The sequence below is a fragment of the Garra rufa genome, chromosome 2 (genome assembly GCF_049309525.1).
Source record: "Garra rufa chromosome 2, GarRuf1.0, whole genome shotgun sequence".
NCBI classification, from domain to species: domain Eukaryota; kingdom Metazoa; phylum Chordata; class Actinopteri; order Cypriniformes; family Cyprinidae; genus Garra; species Garra rufa.
Window position 1 is genome coordinate 48,510,936 of NC_133362.1, and position 18,919 is coordinate 48,529,854.

An 18,919-nucleotide genomic window follows, 5' to 3' on the forward strand; every position below is an offset into this window, starting at 1 on the left:
GTGGTTTAACATGAGACAATCGGGAACTCAAATAGACGTTATCTTTATCAACAAACTGCATATTTGGACTATAAACAAGGACATTCTCACCTGAAAACCTCTTAAAACTACATTCTGTAGAGTGATACAATTACAAATGGTGATACGGCTGTTGGAGTTCTGATATCGCTCTAATATTGCACTCTTATCGACCAATCAGTTTCGAGGACCAGAAAAAAAACATTGTATAAAGGTTTTATTAAATAATGCAAATAATGCATAATGTATAAATAATTTTGAGGCACTGTAAGGTGTTTGTTATTCAAAATCTTACAGTTTAGTAATTGTGAGTTATAATGTATTTGACTTTAGAATACTTAAACATTATTAGTGGGTTACCATGATCATCACTTATGTATTATGAATTAATAGCTTTAATTATAAACCTGTATATAGTAGTTCTTTGTAGTTTTCTGGGAGGCATGAAAAAATAGTAGCTAATGATTTGCTAATAGCAAAATACGAGTTCTATTACTTACCAATTCTTTAATTTATCCCCATCTGAAACAACTCTATCATTTGTGATTTAAATTTTTTTTTTTTTTTTTTTTACTGTTGTGTTTAAATTTCTGAAACTGAGTGCCTCAAGGTTCAGTGCTTGGTCTTCTACTGTTCTCCACCCTCACTGGTCTCCAACTCTAACTGTCTTTTCAACCTGATAAACCCAGCTTTTACTCAACTTTACAACAGTTTCAACAAATCCTTGATATCATAAAGCACAAATCATGCAGATTTAGGCTTTAAAACATTAGAACCAAATCAGACCCTTCTTGTCTACGAATAGTCCACACATCCTAGTCCAAGTGCTTGACATTTTTGAGACAAGACTACTGCATTACTTGTTGTTGGTTGACCTTTACACTAGTTCAAGGAGAACCACCTCACACCACCCTTGGTCTAATTCTACTGCCTACCTGTTGCTGGCTAGTCAGATCTTGACTATTGTAACTTGATCTTGACTGGTAAAATACCATACTAACCTGTAACTTTCTGTGCTCAATAAATTCCCATCCCCACTCAGATTCTTTAACTACTATGTACCGACATTTATTAGTATCAGTATTAATCATTCATGTAATCCAGGAGTTCTCAACTCTGGCCCTCGAGGTCCATTTTCCTGCAGAGTTTATCTCCAACCCTAATCAAACACACCTGAACAAGCTAATCAAGCTCTTCATCATTACTAGAAAGTTACAGGCAGGTGAGTTTGATCAAGGTTGGAGGTAAACTCTGCAGGAAAGTGTTGAGAACCTCTGATGTAATCAATCATGATATTATACGATTATTGTGCACTTGCATGTTTTACATTCTACTTACATAAAAACTTGCATGCACTTATTGTGCACTTGCATGTCAACACATCTCTAAATACATCTTTATTTTATTTCTGTAATTACATCTATAATTAACACTGTCAACCCTACGCCTTCCCCTTAAGCCAGTGGTTTTCCACATACTCAGCTGAGTTCACGCATCTCTCTCCTAACCAGCTGATTATGTCCCAATGACCAGCTTTGAATACCATGGCCTTAACCAACCCATACAACAAGACCTGTCCCTAACCCTTCTTATATATTACCTGCTGCTTAATAAATAGACCAACAAATAAATGGACCAGAACTCTTTATCCAATTCTTTATCCAAATCCTTGGTTAGTATACAGCTGCAGACCTCAGTATTCCCCTATATGTATGAGGAGCATAATCCTTCTTAATCTTGTGGTGCAGATTTAAAGCATTCTCTTTTTCATGATATTCATTGAAAAAGAGAGTGTCTGATTTCCATTATATCCTAACAATAGTGCAGACTGCTTGTGTACAAGTTTTTTTGGAAAATGTTTAAAGGTCTCTGCCAGGACTGCAATTCGTGACAGTCCTCTCTGGAATGCTGTGACAGACAAAAGCCTCTTTTACTACTGTCACTGTGACTGAGATACGCCACCTCAGTTCGAGAAATATCTGCACTGAGTGGGTATGCTTTATTTTACCTCTCTCATGCCTACTATTTGCTTTGGACATGCTGACACTGAAGTAAGCAAATCAATTTCATTAAGTGGAACACTTTGGGCTACTGAGGTCCTATTTTGGGATTACAAGTCTGGCCACCAAACTAGACGCTGAGGTCTGGTGCGGCATTTATAACGGCTTGGTGGCATTCACAGATTCTGCCAAGGATTTCTTTCTGTATATACCATCACTAATCTGAATTCTTTTAATCTTCTAATGCTTATCTTACAGACAAGTTCTCCTTACTGATAATATGGGATCAACACAGTTCTGGCAGTAGTCTCAAGCAAACCAAAGTATGCTGTGTTGACTGTTGCATTACTGGTGTTTAGTATCACTGTGCAGTTCTCTGGTTCAAAAAGGCTCCTATTTTTTTTTTAATGTGGATCTGGGAGTCAAACCAGACTAATTGAACCCATGCCGAAGAACTCTAACCAAACCATTCTGTTTCCTTTTTCAACGCTTTCTGTTTGAGTTAGTGTTGAGGTCAAAAGTTGCATACTGTCATTTATGAGCACAATATTGCTTTGAGGTGGTAGTAGTATGGTCTCTTTATCTTTAGGCTGGCTCCAACACTGTTTATTATCTGTTTTTATCTTCTTTCGCTGACAAAAAAATGAATACCTCTGCACCCTGACACCATTGTGTGTGAACTTAAAATAGCTTCTCCAAAACAGAGAACATCCAAAAATAAAGGTTTGAAAACCAACACATCCCATGTTTTCTTGATTATGTTATGTTTTGATGATGGTGTACTCGTAATTGTTCAGTGTATACAATACGATGCTCATCATTGTTATTTGGCACTGAAATTGTTAGCATTGTCTTCATACTTAGCTTGGAATGTGGGCTGCGTTTTGGCTTATTTTCTTGCTTGAAGCCTGTTATGCAGTGGGATACGGTCGCCTTGTGTGAGAGGACTGTTTGTAGAACCTTAGAAAAACAGGGTGTGGGGAATAATAACAAAACTATATCCTCCTGTTTCAGAATGTGTGCCTTTATTTCTAGGACAGAATGAAAATAGTGAACATTTCTTTGCTCTAGATAAGGCATGTAAAATTATGGCCATTCTGGCCAATTAAAATTCAAGAAATAAAAGGTAACCTATTCCTCAAATAAGCATGTTTTGTTGACAGTATTTCCCCTTTAGAAACAGTATAGTGGAAGAGGGATGTGGGCGTGTAAATGTGAGAAAGTGAGTGAGAGAGAGAGAGCAAGACAGGCATGTAGGAAGCATTAACAGGTTACTCTATCAACATGATGGGACACGACCAGCCACACAAGGGCTGTATTACATTGAAAACCTGCACCTGAGTGTCCATGTACTCCAGTGGGACAGGATTCAGTAGGAGAGACTTACTTACAGAGAAATACAGTGTTATCAGCATTGAGCTGCATCAGGAAAATAAATAAATAAATAAAATACTCTAATACACACAGCTCTATTGACAACTTGAGTAATACACATGGATACTTTGCAAAGTTGACATGTCCTGTGGAATGACTTTTTAAATGAGTTAATCTTTGATCTTTAATCTGCAACAATGTAAAGCTTTTGTACTTACTCTGAATGCAGTTTTACGAACTTATGAATAATGCTAACAGGTATTATAGCAGAAATATGGTGACATGCCAGACTTTTCCGATGTTTCATTGTGACTTCAACTATGTGGTTCACATACTTCTCCATATAAATATCTATAATATACGACAGTTAAATAAAAAAAATAAAAAATCACAATGGATATTATATATGGCAATCCAGAATGTTATGTTTTGCTTGTTACATTTAGTAGTCCTTCCCTGATTCATTCTGAAACGTTTATTTTCTTTATTTGCTGAATAAAGGAGAAACTGTTTTCTTTGATATGACGTGTTGACTGTGATTTTTCCACCTCACTATTCAATAATATACAAGCCTTGTTTTATCTTTTATCTTTATCTATTTATCTAATGTACAGAACGCATTTTCATGTGATTAAACTTAGCATTTCATGTCTGTTCTTACAGTTTGTTTGTTTTGTTCACAATTTAGTAATATATATTTAGTGTTTGTTCCAAACTGTGGCTAAATACAAAGATCAGGTACTGTCATCACGTTAATTAGAGACCCATATTGTGAGTCACTTTTCTTTTTACATTCTTACATGGTAGTTTATTTGCATCAGGTTTTTACCTGCTCTTTATGGTCACTGCAATAATCAGCTTCACTCAGGCTGAATTTAGTTGAAGCTGTTATTTGCCAGAGCCAAACTCTGACCGTGTTATTTACAAACCTCACTGTAAATCCTGCAGTCATATATTTTACTGGAAAAGCATGAACACTAACTAAAGCCCAAAAATGGGATCGTTCAAATCTACACCAAATATCTGTAAGCTGACATTTGATTTGAAGTTGATGAAGTGGTGAACACAAGAGAACCTCTTGAAATTCCTTTGATGCTTGTTGATGGGTTTAATTGTAGACATCAGTTGGCAAACATGGTGACCAGATGACCAAATCTCAAACCTGGCCCAGATTTCTATATGTAATACAGAATAGCTCTATAAATGGACATTCATGCCAGAGATCAGAGATTTGAAGGCAATATATAATGGCAAGACATTCCTGTACGCTTCAACACAACTTATACTATACTATACTATACTATACTATACTATACTATACTATACGTATACTCCAGGATTGTCTACAGAGGCCACTTTGTGGACTAGCCTCCATATGCTGTGGTGTCCATGTGGTCCGCCTGTGGTTTTCATGTACCAACCATGAGCATTCTCACTCGGCCCTCGGCCAGAGCAGCAAGCTTCTACAGCTCTCTTATATCTTTTAGCATGTGCTCCATATTGTGTAAAGAACTGGCATCTGCTTTTAGTGTTTTAAACACTTCAGAGTGTGTGGAGATGAACGATTTATTGTGCATTACATCAATGATTGAGCATTACCTGACAGAAAAACATCCTCCTAATCATAAAATATCTCATGCTACCAACTCATGCCCAGATGTGGGCCAAATGCATGGCCGCTGATGCAGCACAGTTGGCTTTGTGTGATAAGACACACTTGGATTCTATAGCGCCTCGTCACGGCTGCCGTAAAGCTCTGTCACGACGACCCAAAACAGCTGTGTGATCAGCACAATGACAGAACAGATGTGTCCTCTTCAATGTCCCCTCTGCAGTTTCCTGGACACTGTCAACTGCTTGAAGTCTTGAGACATGTCAATACTAATCCACCGTGATCCACACATTGTTATCATTACATCAATAAAGCAGCAACTTCAGTTTCTTGAGGACAGACAGCACTATGATTTATGTGCCATGGAAAACATGTCTGTACAACTTTAAACAGGGGTCAAATATAAGAAATAATAATGGTGTCCATTTGAATTTGTGAGTTTCTGGCTATCATGTGCATACTGCAAAAAAAAAAAAATCATAAAGAATACTCAGAAACAAGGGAAAAAGAGAGGTCAGTAAGGTTTGAATTTGTACTTTTTTGGGGTTGTTGTTAAACAACAAACAAACTAACTAACCCTGTTCAGTTTCACTTTATTTTTATGGTCCATTAGAGTGTTAGTACTGTAGTGAATTAGTAGACTGGTAGGGTTAAGGTTACAATAAGTTGACATGTACTTGCAAAGTTACTTATAGTCAGCAGAATGTCTGTTAAGAGACCATCACAATAAAGAGTTAGCAGATATTAAGCAGACAGTCTACTAATACTCTTAATGAGAGTTAGTTGGCAATATTTAGTGTCAACAGAATGTTCAAAGGGGATATTTAGAAATAGTTAAATGTGCAAGGACAAATACAAATAATTAAATTAATGAACCCATAAAACATAATATAACATAAAGCATTAATAAATGCCTGGGGGAAATGCAAAACTGAAGGTTTGAAGTTTCCTATGAAATGTTAAAATACATAAATAAATAAATAAATTAATTAATTCCTGCATAACAAAAATGAAAAATATCTACATAACCTTCAGACAAAATAAATTTAGACAAAATAAACAGCCACAAACAGCACTTTCCTAAAGACACGTCTTTCCAGTGAGCCTGGGTTGCAAACATCTGTTTGTCCACATGAACTCCGATATCTTCCTGATCCATGAGGTCATCTCTTGCACTTTCAAATGCCTAATTTTGAGTCAATCTATCATTTAAAATCTATTATCTATAATATATCTATAATATCACATTCAATCCCAAAAAAGAACCAATCACTAGATTGCAAAATCATTTCCCTTTCCGTCAGTTCTTGCTGTGTGATGCAAGCTTCTACAGCTGCTGTTCTTAGCTCTTGATAGCACATAAATATCTGTAAAGTGGTTGACATTATGAAATTTTGCATACAGTCTTTACACTAGACTGTGTATTTTGCATTACTGTCACTACAGTTTAGCATGGTGAGCATGCCTGACTTCCCAATGCAAGTTGAGGAAAAAGAGGACGAAGAATTTGAGGGATTATTACACTAGGAGACAATAGCAACTCTTTAAGCCTGTTCAAAATCTCAAACTTGATAGTTGCATGAAAAAACAGCGTTTTTGACTGCAGTGTCTCCCCTTAAACATAGAATAAATGCCGCATTACCATTTTCATATTTTAATTCAGTAGTCCTGCGCTGACGTTTTTAAATGAAACAGCTGATCATTTTCAGTTGATAATCTGTTCGTTAATCTCCAATTTGTTTAGGCCTACCATTAAAAATTCACTGTGAAGAAAGCTATATTTGAGAATTTAGATTTAAATTAGAGAATTTACAAGAGGTAGAATTCAGATTGTGCTTCGGTTTTAATCTGATTCGTTTTTCTTTTCTGTTCTTCTTTCTCAATCTCTAAAGGTCTGAATGGCCTGCAGATTGTGTGATGAGTGAAATGTTTATGGGGTCGTTATGAAGGAGACATGCCGATGCTCTGTACAGCAAGAGTGACTCGCATATCGATGGAGAGTTTTGGTCGTGACCTTGATGACTGTTCACAGCTGTGCGTGTGTTTAGGGTGGGACTGAATGAGGCAGTAACTTTCCCCCTCCAGCATCACGCACACACGCGCGCACACTGACAGGTCGAGCGAAACTTTAACGCGCTGAGCAGTAGCGCGCGTGATTGGAGTTTCAAAGCCTCTCTGCGCGTCAGCCGAGCAGCTCTACAGGTAAGATCACCTCTCATTTCACTCACTTTCATGTGGTTTCGGTTTGTCGGAGAAAAAGGCAAACGAATTCCAGATTAGTCGGAATTACCTGCGGCTTTGTGGTTTAGTCTTTTCTCCCCCTGAACCCAGGTTTTAATGTTAAACTTTTCCCTAAGTAATTAAAGAGCCAGTTTGGCGTCACGGACAGATGTGTGCTTTAGGGAATGCACGGATGAAAACATCTAGTCACTCGTATATGTTGAACCTGCAGCCGAAAGCCCTCAGCAGCCTCACACCGCTGGAAGAACAATTCTGCGCCCAGTTCTCTGCTATAGCTATTCTGTCACATTGGCGCATGTGTCTTGTGTTTATAGCAGCAGTATGTGAGGAATCGCTGTGAGCTTGATCAGGCTTGTATTGAGTGAATGATGTGTGTCCGTGTGTGGAGATGTGAAGGGAAGCTCTGTAGAGACATGTCTGCTCTTTGAGGACTGCGGGAGTCTGTTGTGTTTCTCCTGCTGTTCTTTGTTCTTCGGCTCTGCAGCTGTCCTAGCAGTCTCTGGATGAAATATGTGATAATTATTCCCGCATATGTCGGAACTGTGGCGCTAATGTAGGCAGGTATTGCAGGCTCAAATCCAGTTTGTGACATTTCTGAACCACCATAATTTCCTGTCCATTTTACTCATATATGTTAGTTAACTACTAAAAAGGTGATCAGATTTTATTTATTTATTTATTTATTCATTCATTTTTGCAGATATAGACTAAACATGTAGAATGTGGTTTTCCTCATCTAAATAAATAAATTGTATATGACTCCAGGTGCGCTCAGGTGTATACATTTTTTGTCCAATCAAATGCTGTTAATGATCATTAGATTTGTCATTCATAAGCAGTAATAATTACTAAACAAGTATGTGCATGCAGTATTTTGATTCCTCAGATTGTATGTGTTAAGGAGAGTGTGCTGTTAATCTACTAAAATGCAGCATTTCCACCTGATGGAATAGAAAACAGGTGGGAAAATAAATAAATACAAAAATACAACAGACACACAGTGAAGGAGGAACCCAAGCCATTTCTAAATCTAGAACATTGCACAGACACAAGGCCACCCAGAATGCACTGCAACCCCAAACCACTACACACACACACACACACACACACACACACACACACACACACACACACACACACACACACACACACACACACACACACACACACACACACACACACACACAAAGTTTAAGGGCCCTTTTGAGTCACAAATATTCACAAAGATGTGAATTACATAAAAAATAAAACACCAACAGAATTTCTGCAAATGTTGTCCTAACTAGTCAAACACAGTTGTCTAAACAAAGAAGTTTAATTTTTAACAATATTGCTGAAATGTTAAGGGATTGTGCATTCCCAGCATGCATTGGATTATTGTTCTTTTGTTTCTGACCATTTCTTTTGGTTTTGTTATTGTCTTTAGTTCTTTGTTGTATTGTGATGTTGAGAACATGTCTATTTTTTACATTTGTTGATTGTCACTGTTCTTGAGGATTTTGTGCTAGCATAGTTCACCTCACATATGAAGTGTTCTATAACAATAATATTTATAAGTATCTTTTAATTTGATGTGCTACCGTTAGTGGAATAAGGCTTTTTGAATTTACTTCTGAATGCATTATGTTGCTTTGATTTCTCAGTATTGTATTGTTGTATTGCAAAACACTTGTTCTACTTTTAAAGTGGGATACAGTTAAGGTTAGGGGCAGGTTTGATGGTCTGGTAAGTTTTAAGGATGAGTTAAGGGGTAGAGGTACAGGCAAAAGTGTAATTATATGTGTATAATTACAGAAATTAAATACAGATGTAATTACATGCAGTTTAAAAGATAAAAAATACAAATACAGTCTAAAAATACTTGCATTGTATCAAATAATTAATTTAATTGTTAGTACATAATACCTATAAGGTTCAACGTTTTATTCTTTGTGTAGTTCTGCATTTGCGGCAGTAACGCTTAGCTTGAAAGGAAATCAGTTAAATGAGGATTATAGGATATTAGACTGTTTCTTAGACTAACACATGATTGTTCAAGAGATTTTTCAGCTCAAGGTACCAGCTGCCACTGATCTGAAAATGAGCTATATTCAGTCTTGTGATTCAGAAAACATTTAATCTTTTTTTGTCTCAATTGTGGTGGTAGAATTCAGCAACCCAAACTTTGAAGCTCATGTTGATGAGATTTAGTGATGTTTAGTGTATAATGTGTGCTGACCGCCTGTCCTTTGGGATAGACTCCAGCATCCCTGTGACCCTACAGAGGACAGGCGGTTTGGAGAACGGACCGATGGATGAATGAATAATGTGTATAGTTTCTTTTGATGAAAAACAGGCCTGACTCCATTTATGATGCTTCAATGTCTCTCAGCTTTTCTTTCATGTGTGAACTCCCTGTGGTCATCGGTTTGGACTGTCTGCTCATTCAAGGCTTTAAGAGGAGCAGAAGCTCATTGATCTCAAAATTCCTCCCTAATCCGTGTGTTATCGTTGCACTGAATGATTATAGCACCAGAAAAAATAAAACTACATGTGGTGAAGCCCCTAGAGGGGTTAAAACACAACATTAAACATGAGTTCAACTTGAGTTCAGCAGGTACCTATATCAACTGTAAATGCAACTGTTACAGGGTGGTTAATGAGACAGACACTCCTGTTTTGGGGCCCAGAATGGCCTTTGGGCGTCAGAAAGTGGTGGGGACAGTGGTGCGTCTGAAGTTGTCGTGGCAACCAGATACATTCCATGTGGATTTCCTATAAAGGTTGTCCCAAGCACAGAAATGTACAGTAGAACCCTCATTTGTGTACATATTGTTAGGATACCAGCTTATCTTTGAGGAACAGTTCTTAGCTGGTTATGCTGGTTCAAGCAGGGTCTTTGAGCACATAAACAGAAGCACCTAGGCCTTTAAATAAATCAAATATACCAAAATTGTCACTTTACATGTTCATTAAAGGAAACCCCTAGAAAGACATGTTACTGTCCACAATCCAATCCCCAACATACCTGTACTGTCAGTTACAGGTTGGTTTGGAATACAGTATTGCTTTTAGTGAATCAGGATTGTGATTTCTGGCAGTGGGGCTTGCAGACAGGGTTGAGTTCAGAGGCAAAGTGTTGGTGCTATGTAATGTGGATGCTGCCTGTAATGATGAGACGAGCAATTACTGATCTGCCATGCTAGCTTTTATTTTGCAGTGGCTTAGTCGTTGTTACCCTGAAGTGGTTGGGAGTGTGTGTTGAGCAATTGTGAGCTGCAAAATACCCAGAAAGCTTCATAAAACCAGGGTTTAGGCAGGGCTGCCATTAAGAAACCAGTTGTATCCAGGACCAGTGTACAAAAATACACAAAGAATGGAGCACAAAATCTGGATCCCTGCAACATGGCATTTAAAATGACATGGTCTGATGAGTTATCTTTCACTGTATTTCCTGTAACCAGAAATCCAGCTAAAGAAGGTTCTAACATCAAGGTAGTTTCATTAACCTCACAAGGATATAAGAACTGTTGTGTTTGTTTGTTTGTGCCATTGTTTATGGTCAAATTCAAATAACTCATGATAACTTCTCTTGTAGACTATAACTGTGGAGGGTGTTATTCTACTACGGTTCTCATCTATTTCATTTAATTCTGCTTGCACATATCATTTGTCATGCTTCTGTGAAGTTATCAATGCATTTTTTTTTCTGTTGGATTACAGGAAGCAATACAGAGGCTTAATTAAGAGAACATTTGACCAGATTTACACTCCTGCTGTGGAGTTCAAGATGAGCAAACCAACTCTCACTGCTGTCTTTATAGGTAGGTTTGTTTGTTTGTTTATAGTTGAAACTGTTCTATATGCATTCTGAATGCAAACAGGGGTTTGGTTTTTTACTAAATTAACTGGGGATGGAACAGGCATTCTGGTTTACTCGTTTGAGTTCTCATGATAATAAGATGATACTCGAAGGCTGTTTCTTTACCACAGCAAGTAACTAGATGTTTAGCATTAACAGTGATCCAGAGATATGTTTCTTGTAAAGACTAACCAGATGGTCTTTAAATATGTCATTTATTAGTTTCAAGTAGAATGTTTAGCATTTACAGTAGTTGCTTTTATAGATGAAATTCACATAAACTTTAAAGTTAGAAGGTAATTATTACGATAAACTCAGGTTGGAAAATAATGCACACCCAAAGTGGTGATAATTCAGTGGAGCAGAGTCAATTATTCTTCTTATACCAATTTCAAAATGTAAAAGCAGACTAATGCAGTTATTAGAAAGAGAAAGAGAGAGATAAAGCATGTGCGAATTAGCTGAGTCTGTGCGTCTCTCAACAGTGTTCGGCATCAGCGTCTCTACTAATAAACATTTATCTGCTTCAAGAATAGCAACACTACCTCCTCTATACTGAGCAATGTAATTTACTCTAGCTTTGCAGTTGTGAACTATTGAGTCATTATAGCTAAAAACAAATGTATGTGTGCATTTATGTCTGTACTGTATGTATGTGTGTGCAGAGAGAGAGACAGCAAGAGGAAAAAATGCATTCCATATGGGTATTCTGGTGGGGAAACTATGAAAATTGTTTATCATTTTATCCTATTGTTAGTCATGTTTCTTTGCTTGGTCAGCATCTTTGTTTTTGGTTCATTTGGTGTTGTAAAGACTTTGAAATAGCTCAAACTCATTGGCGAATAATATGACTGTATGCGGTCAAATAACCTGGAGCTGCTTTATAGCTGTAAAGTAAGTGTATGCTGTTACCTAAAAATAATTGAACACTTAGGATTGTTCATCAGCCAGTCAGAATCAAGAAATCAGCAGGCCTGCGGGATAAAACCAATGAACTGTAGACAGCAGCTTGCTTCATATATTCAGTTCAGCAGCAGTTCAAGGGGTGTGCAGCAGTTGTACTAAATAGACAGTCAACATTTAAGTTCAAATAACACATTTAAAGAAAAGCATTCATTTTAGAGACATGCGTTAGCTCTGTGATCTGGTCATTGTTTACAAATAGTCCACAACATAAAATAATAGCTGGAATTAAACAAATTACCCAATTCAACATCAGAGAAGTAGAGGTGGAAGAAAAGAGTGTTTGGGACATGAAGCCCTCACACATGCTTGCAGTTTTACTGCTACTTTGAGTACTTGCACTACTCCAGGAACAGTCTGATTACAGTCTCATTTGCCTCCAGAGACTGTAAAATAATCTTTTGCATGTGTTTTATGTTCTATATGACCTACTGTTTGTTCCTAGCATTTCTGCTGACTTCCAGTGGAGCAAAGCCAAATGGAAAGAACAAAAAGCCAAAACAAGGTAGCTGCAATAATTATGTTGATAGTAATATGCATGTTTGAGACATTTGCCATTAGAAAGAATGTTCTTCTGACATCGCCTCTGCTTTTCCAGTTGTGCCAGCAATAGAATGTGTTATGCGGGCTGGGAAGATCAGTCACCCAGAGTTTATTGTAAAGTGCCCAGCTAACTGCAGGGAGACCAAGGAGAAGGTGTATGGGACGGGTGTATTTGCCTCCATATCCAGTATATGCAATGCTGCCATTCACAGGTGAGCTCAAACAGTTTGCAGTCTGAGAGACCCAGTGTTCACCTGCTTCTAACTAATGATCAGTGTTAGAATAAATGACAATACTATGCAAAAGCTTGAGCTCCCTTGACAAAATCACAATTTTTTCTTTTTTCCTTTTCGTGACCTTTGTAGTTTTGGGGGTGCAACAACCAGCTTCATCAGAGATTTTTCATAACCATTTAGTGATCAGAAAGTCTAGGAAACCTATATATGATGCAATGGATCTTCTTCAGGAAGGGAGAAGATGTCTTTAGAGATCTTTCACAGTCTGCTCTGATTGTCAGTCATCTGTTTCATGGTTGTTAAGTGTAATCGCAACATCCTAAGATGTTTAAAGAGTAAAAGAATTTAGATGAAGGCCTCAGTGGTGATGTTCTGACCCTATAAAACATGATAAACGTTCATAATAACACGGGTGGATCAAAGGGAAAGCTGCTCACAATATGTGTGCCTCTTCAACAAATAATGTTGGCTACTACTTTATCATCTGTTATGGTGTATCAGTCAGTGCACATGGGGGAGATGTGGGCTGCTGTATGATTTCCTTGACCCTATTCCCCCTCTCTCTCCATGATCTTTGTTGCTCTTATAATTTGGTCAGAACTGGCCAATATTTCTCACAGCAGTATGCAGCCAGTAAAAGGCAGATGGCATGCATTTTGTTTGGATTTTATATTTTTTCATAGACGGACCTCAGAAGGGATCAAGCCCTCTTTGCCATTGGATTTCATTCAAATTTAAATTACAAGCCACCTAAATCACTACAGATGCTGTAAGTAAATACATCTCACATGCATGGTGATTTTGCTGTTATTTTGTTATCAGTGGAGTCATCACGAACTCTGGAGGAAAAGTAATTGTGATGAAGATGGCAGGACAGGCAGTCTACAAGGGTAGCTTTGCCAACGGTGTCCGCTCTCTGTCCTTACCCAACTGGAGAGAATCGTTTTCTGTATCAGGTAGTGTAGACCACTAAACACTGTTGGAAAACAGTTGGAAGACACAGTATTTTCATATGAGATGTTCTTTCTCACATTGCTTGACTTATGTTTTAAATGTTGGATTTATAACTTTTGGTTTCAGAGGGTAAACCAAAGAAGGGGGTGATCTACCCATCCACTCTGGCCTTTGTATCCTCAAGACCCAGCACAGTGAAAACAGGTAAGTGGGTTTAGCCAGCTAGTAATGCTCATGTATATGAGCCTTTTGTTAAGACTTTCCTTTAACTTAAACAGTAATACATGGTGCTAGCAATGCAAAGGTCATAGGTTCGATTCCCAAGGAATGCATAATAACTGAAATGCAGCATGATCATTGGCTGTTAGATTCTCCCAGTGTACTGTAGGTCGAACTTTCATTTTAAATATTAATTTAAAAAAAAAAAACATAAAAATGGAAAGTATGCCTAAGGATCTTGCAAACACTGTGATTAAATTTGAACTTTTTTTTTAACTTTACACTTAATTTCTGGCAATATTGTGGGCTTGATTGCACAGATAGTATTTGAAGAGAACTAAATGAAGCTAGACGATGACATTACTGAATCAGAAATAAGCTGACTTTAAAGGGATAGTTCACTCAAAAATGAAGTTGATGTGTATCTGCTTACCCCCAGGGCCTCCAGGATGTAGGTGACTTTGTTTCCTCAGTAGAACACAAACGAAGATTTTTAACTTAAACCATTGCAGTTTGTCATTCATATAATGGCAGTCAATGGGCACCAAATCTTTGAGAGTCCAAAAAACATACACAGACAAAACCAAATTAAACCCTGCGGCTCTTGAGGTGTTAAGACACACAACGATCGGTCTGTGCAAGAAACAGTATTTATATCATTATTTACGTCTGATCCACCGCAATGTTGAACTGTCCTGAGCGCGTTCAAAACAGCCGGTGCATGGCGTGTCCACCGCAATATGGCCATTATATGACTGACAGACTGCAACGGTTTGAATACAAAGTCACCTACATTTTGGATGCCCTGGGGGTAAGCAGATAAACATCACATTTTCATTTTTTGGTGAACTGTCCCTTTAAATGAGAAACTGACTTTACCATTGTCCTACTGTATTATCGGCACACTATTGTCCTGTTTAACACTGTAAAGCTGCTTTGACACAATCTTTATTGTATAAAAAAAAAGCCTGACAGAGTGTGGATCATCCATGTTCAGAATCTTCCAGTGAACCACACATTGTAGTTTTGTAAAAGCTTTTTGATGATGAATGTCACTGTCCAGTAGTAGCTCATCGTCCGTTAATGTTTTCCTAAGGCGATTCCAAAGACCTGCCATTCTCCACAATGTCGCCAGTGACAGAGGCTCTAGAGCCAGAGACGACCACCACTGCAGCTCCGCCCACAACCACTCATGTGACCACACCCATCACCACAGCCCCACCCACTACCACATCAGCCAAGCCACGGGTCTCCGTTCACAAAATCCCCGAGGCAGGTGAGCCAGCCTTTTATAGATCTGATGCTTTAATTAACTGAATGAATCATAGTTTATTAGGCCTACAGTTAAATCAACCCCTTTATTAATTTATTCTTGGATCAGTTTTTCAGTACCCTATTGAAATGAGCATCCTGCCTGGACGATACGAATCAGGTTCCCTCTCTATTCGCCCTCTTTCCTCTCACTGTTTCTAAAGCAACCTCTTTCTTTCTGATCTAGGCAGCAGTCACCCGTATTTCAGCTCTGTTGCACGTAAGTCAAGCAGGCATGTTGAAGTCTCCCTCACGTGGTGCTTGTGTTCTTGTGGCTGCTGTCGTATAATTTAATTCAGGGCCTTCTGGGTGTGTTTTTAGTGGTTTACAGAACTAATGGTTTCTTGCAGTTTTCCTTTGCTTCTTTGTTATTGTAGCAACTGTCGGTGTCTTTTAGGGTTTAGTTGGTGTTGGTCTGTGAATCCCTTTTTTAGTCTAATCCACTTTAAAGTCAGCATGAAACAGCATTTTACTTCGACAATGTGATGCATTTCTGAATAACAAAGATATTCAATGAAAATTAAAATTATAAGGTGACAATTTTCAAGTGGTTAGTTGTTTCAAAGGCAGAATATAGTACTACATTTTGGTGAAGGTTTAAAACATTTTTTCTTCAAAATAACATGCACTGATAAATCCTGCATGGAAAATAAACAGAGAATATATCTAGTGCTTCAATATCTGTTTTCTCTAAATACTGCATGTAGGACAGTCACAGAGTGCCCAAGGAAAGGGTCCTTCGCAAGGTATGTCCTACTTTGACACTGTCTGTAGTCCTCACTTTCTCTGTCAGTAACACGAGCCATAACATTTGAAACTCTAATCAAAATATTTGTCTAAAGCATTCAGAGGCAGCTCCGTCTATGCCAACAGGTTTTTACCCCGCACAAACACAGGTAAACCACACTCCTGTTACTCTGACTGTGTGTCCTTGTCCCGTGTTTCTTGCCTGATGTGTTTAAGTTTCTTGGTACTGTAGTACTTTTCTTTTTTCTTTTTTTTTTTTTAAATGAGCAGGTATATTGTTTAAGTTTTGCTGGTGACTGTTTGTGTCCTGAACTAGATGAGAGTTGCTAATCTCACGTGCTGTTTTCCTTTGTTTTTCCAAGCTATCTCTAGCTTGTATGTATTTGTCTCTTTAATCCAAATATAAAACAGTTTCAAAATCTGTATATATATATATCACACTTCTTTCTGCCAGTAGCCACATTTGTGTGATCAGCCAATGACCAAACACTAATTTGATCTAAATCAGACAATGAACTGTTTCCCATTTTTGTGGTTAATTTAATTCCTCACCATAATAACACCATTTGAGATCAAAGATGAGTTTAGCACCATTAGTGTATTGGATGTCTGGTGAGAATCACATGAATCTCTTTGGAGGAGTATGTACAAATTCAGAGCTAATGACTGTAATTTAGAGTCTCTACAGAGGTCCTCCTTCATGCCCATTTTATAAGCTTTGCCCATTTCCATGTCTTCCAGCCATCAATTTATTTCCTCGCCATGACCCAACCATTTGAAATATCAAAAATCTGTTCACAAATGAACATCTTCATGCAAATGGAGGAATGGAATTGCGTAGGGTAGACCCAGTACAGTAACTTTTCTTCTGTTAAACCGCACAAACATCGACTAGAACATCAGATTTCTTTCACACAAGATACCTTTATCTGCCTACCAGAAAAGTAAATGTCATAACCCTACATATATAATTCCTTTTCACCACAATTACTAGTTGAGCACATACAACTATCCCCAAAGACAGAACAAAACATGTTTTATATATATGAAAGGCACAGTCATTGGTATATCACAGCTGTAGATCAGCTCAGACTTTCTATTGTTCATTTAAATTTATTGTGTTTTATCAGTAAAGTGCAGCTTTACATGTAACTTGTCTTGAATGTTTGTTTGTATTTTGACGGCAGGTGTGCACAGACCAGAGACGGCCACCGCAATGAGAAGACAGCCGCAAGTTTCCTCAACGTCAGGTTCGCATGACTCATTCATTCAATTCAGACATCATTCAGTAGCAGCTGCGATGCAGGCATAAACTCTTGCTTTCTTCTCTCTTGGATATTTTTACATCTGTTTCACATTGTTAAGCAGCTTTCAGTCGGGTGCAGCCGCAGCCTGAGAGGAAGCAGCACACGGCGCAGTCGAATCCCTGTAAGTATCTGCAGGTGCCATCTATTAGCATGTGCGTGTCTTTGCATGTGTGCTGATACACATCAAACAAAACAACTGAAAGCCCAATGCTCATCAGAGGGATCAGGTAATGCTTTGTCTTAAATTAACACCTTTAGAGATAGCAGTACTCCCAAGTAAACATTACCAAATCATACTTGACAGTAAATACTGTAAGTATCGAGTGCACCTTGGGTATATTTACTAACAGCTTTACCAGGTTCCTACAGTGGCATCAGGTAAGTTGAAAACTAGTAATAAATTAGATACTGGCAACGTATTTTGTTGATCCTGGATCAACTTTACTGTCCAAAAATATAGACTTAACCCAATCCCTACCCCTAAACCTAACCCTACTCATAATGTATTCCTAATATCAGAGAGAAATGATAGCTGATTAACAAGGGTGTACCTAACCCTGATTGTAAGCTTAAAACGGACATTTCCTGAAAAGTTATCCCTCAATACTGATTGGTTGATTGAAATGTTGTTCCATGTTGATCCAAGAACATATTGTACTTGGTGAAATCACGTTCATTGTAAGGCAATGTAAATAAGTGATAACACCATGCACTAGCCAACTATCGTTTGTTTTAAAGGGGTCCTATTATGCTCCTTTACAAAGTCTTTATTCTGTTTTTGGGGTGTACTTGAACATGCTCTCATGCTTAGTTGTTCAAAAAACGCAATATTTTTCACATAATTTACATTATTACGATAGCTTTCTCCCCAGGCTGGCACAAACGGCTCGATTAGTTCCGGGTTCCGCCTTCCGAAAAACCAAATGTATAGTGATTGGCCAGCAGTCCCACTGCGTTGTGATTGGCAAACAGCATAGACCGCGTTCAGCACTGCTGCGCCCCTTCCCAAAGCAGCAAACTAGATTAAAGTGACTCTTACGTTTTAAATATGGATATTTTTTTTTTACAAAAACACATCTGATTGCTAAAGGAGGCTTTTACCGACCGCCCCGGAGCCATGTGAGGCACTTTTTTACTATGGATCAACGTATTTTCAGTCTATGCTGTTGTATGAGTCTAGAATTGATTTAATATAACTCCGATTGCATTCGTCTGAAAGAAGGAAGTCATATACACCTAGGATGCATGAAGGGTGAGTAAATAATACACTATTGTTGGTCCTATCTTCAGCATGCGAGATCGCGGATCCGTGACATTATCATTATTGTGCTAATGTGTTTAATTATTTGCATGCCTGAAACCATAAGGCTAGTGAAGCTATCTACACTGTATGATGAATAAATCTCTTACCACACACTGCTCGGCTCCGACGCGTCCACGGATGATCACTATAGTCAATGCTCGTGTTCACATCAGCAGCGTATCTGCGTGTGTTTGGACCCTCTGTTCAACACACGTGAACGGCGCGGCTTCAGCACGGCTACCGGAGCAGT

At 38.2% G+C, this 18,919-nt stretch overlaps 1 protein-coding gene across 18 annotated transcripts in view; it reads left to right on the forward strand.

Moving 5' to 3' along the window:
* Window positions 1–7,068: 7,068 nt before the first annotated feature.
* vit (vitrin) overlaps window positions 7,069–18,919 on the forward strand; it is a 32,635-nt gene continuing 20,784 nt past the window's right edge. For 3 of the 18 annotated variants that reach the window (XM_073834324.1, XM_073834330.1, XM_073834336.1), the window contains exons 1-12: window positions 7,069–7,206; window positions 10,948–11,048; window positions 12,495–12,554; window positions 12,648–12,804; window positions 13,651–13,784; window positions 13,909–13,986; window positions 15,098–15,277; window positions 15,383–15,433; window positions 16,020–16,058; window positions 16,155–16,207; window positions 17,243–17,309; window positions 17,425–17,487. In XM_073834324.1, the coding sequence (XP_073690425.1) occupies window positions 11,015–11,048; window positions 12,495–12,554; window positions 12,648–12,804; window positions 13,651–13,784; window positions 13,909–13,986; window positions 15,098–15,277; window positions 15,383–15,433; window positions 16,020–16,058; window positions 16,155–16,207; window positions 17,243–17,309; window positions 17,425–17,487 (916 nt within the window). In that variant the 5' untranslated portion in view covers window positions 7,069–7,206; window positions 10,948–11,014. Of the gene's footprint in view, window positions 7,207–10,947; window positions 11,049–12,494; window positions 12,555–12,647; window positions 12,805–13,650; window positions 13,785–13,908; window positions 13,987–15,097; window positions 15,278–15,382; window positions 15,434–15,499; window positions 15,533–16,019; window positions 16,059–16,154; window positions 16,209–17,242; window positions 17,310–17,424; window positions 17,488–18,919 lie in introns of all 18 variants that reach the window. The other 15 variants (XM_073834325.1, XM_073834338.1, XM_073834335.1 and 12 more) reach the window with 13 other exon arrangements.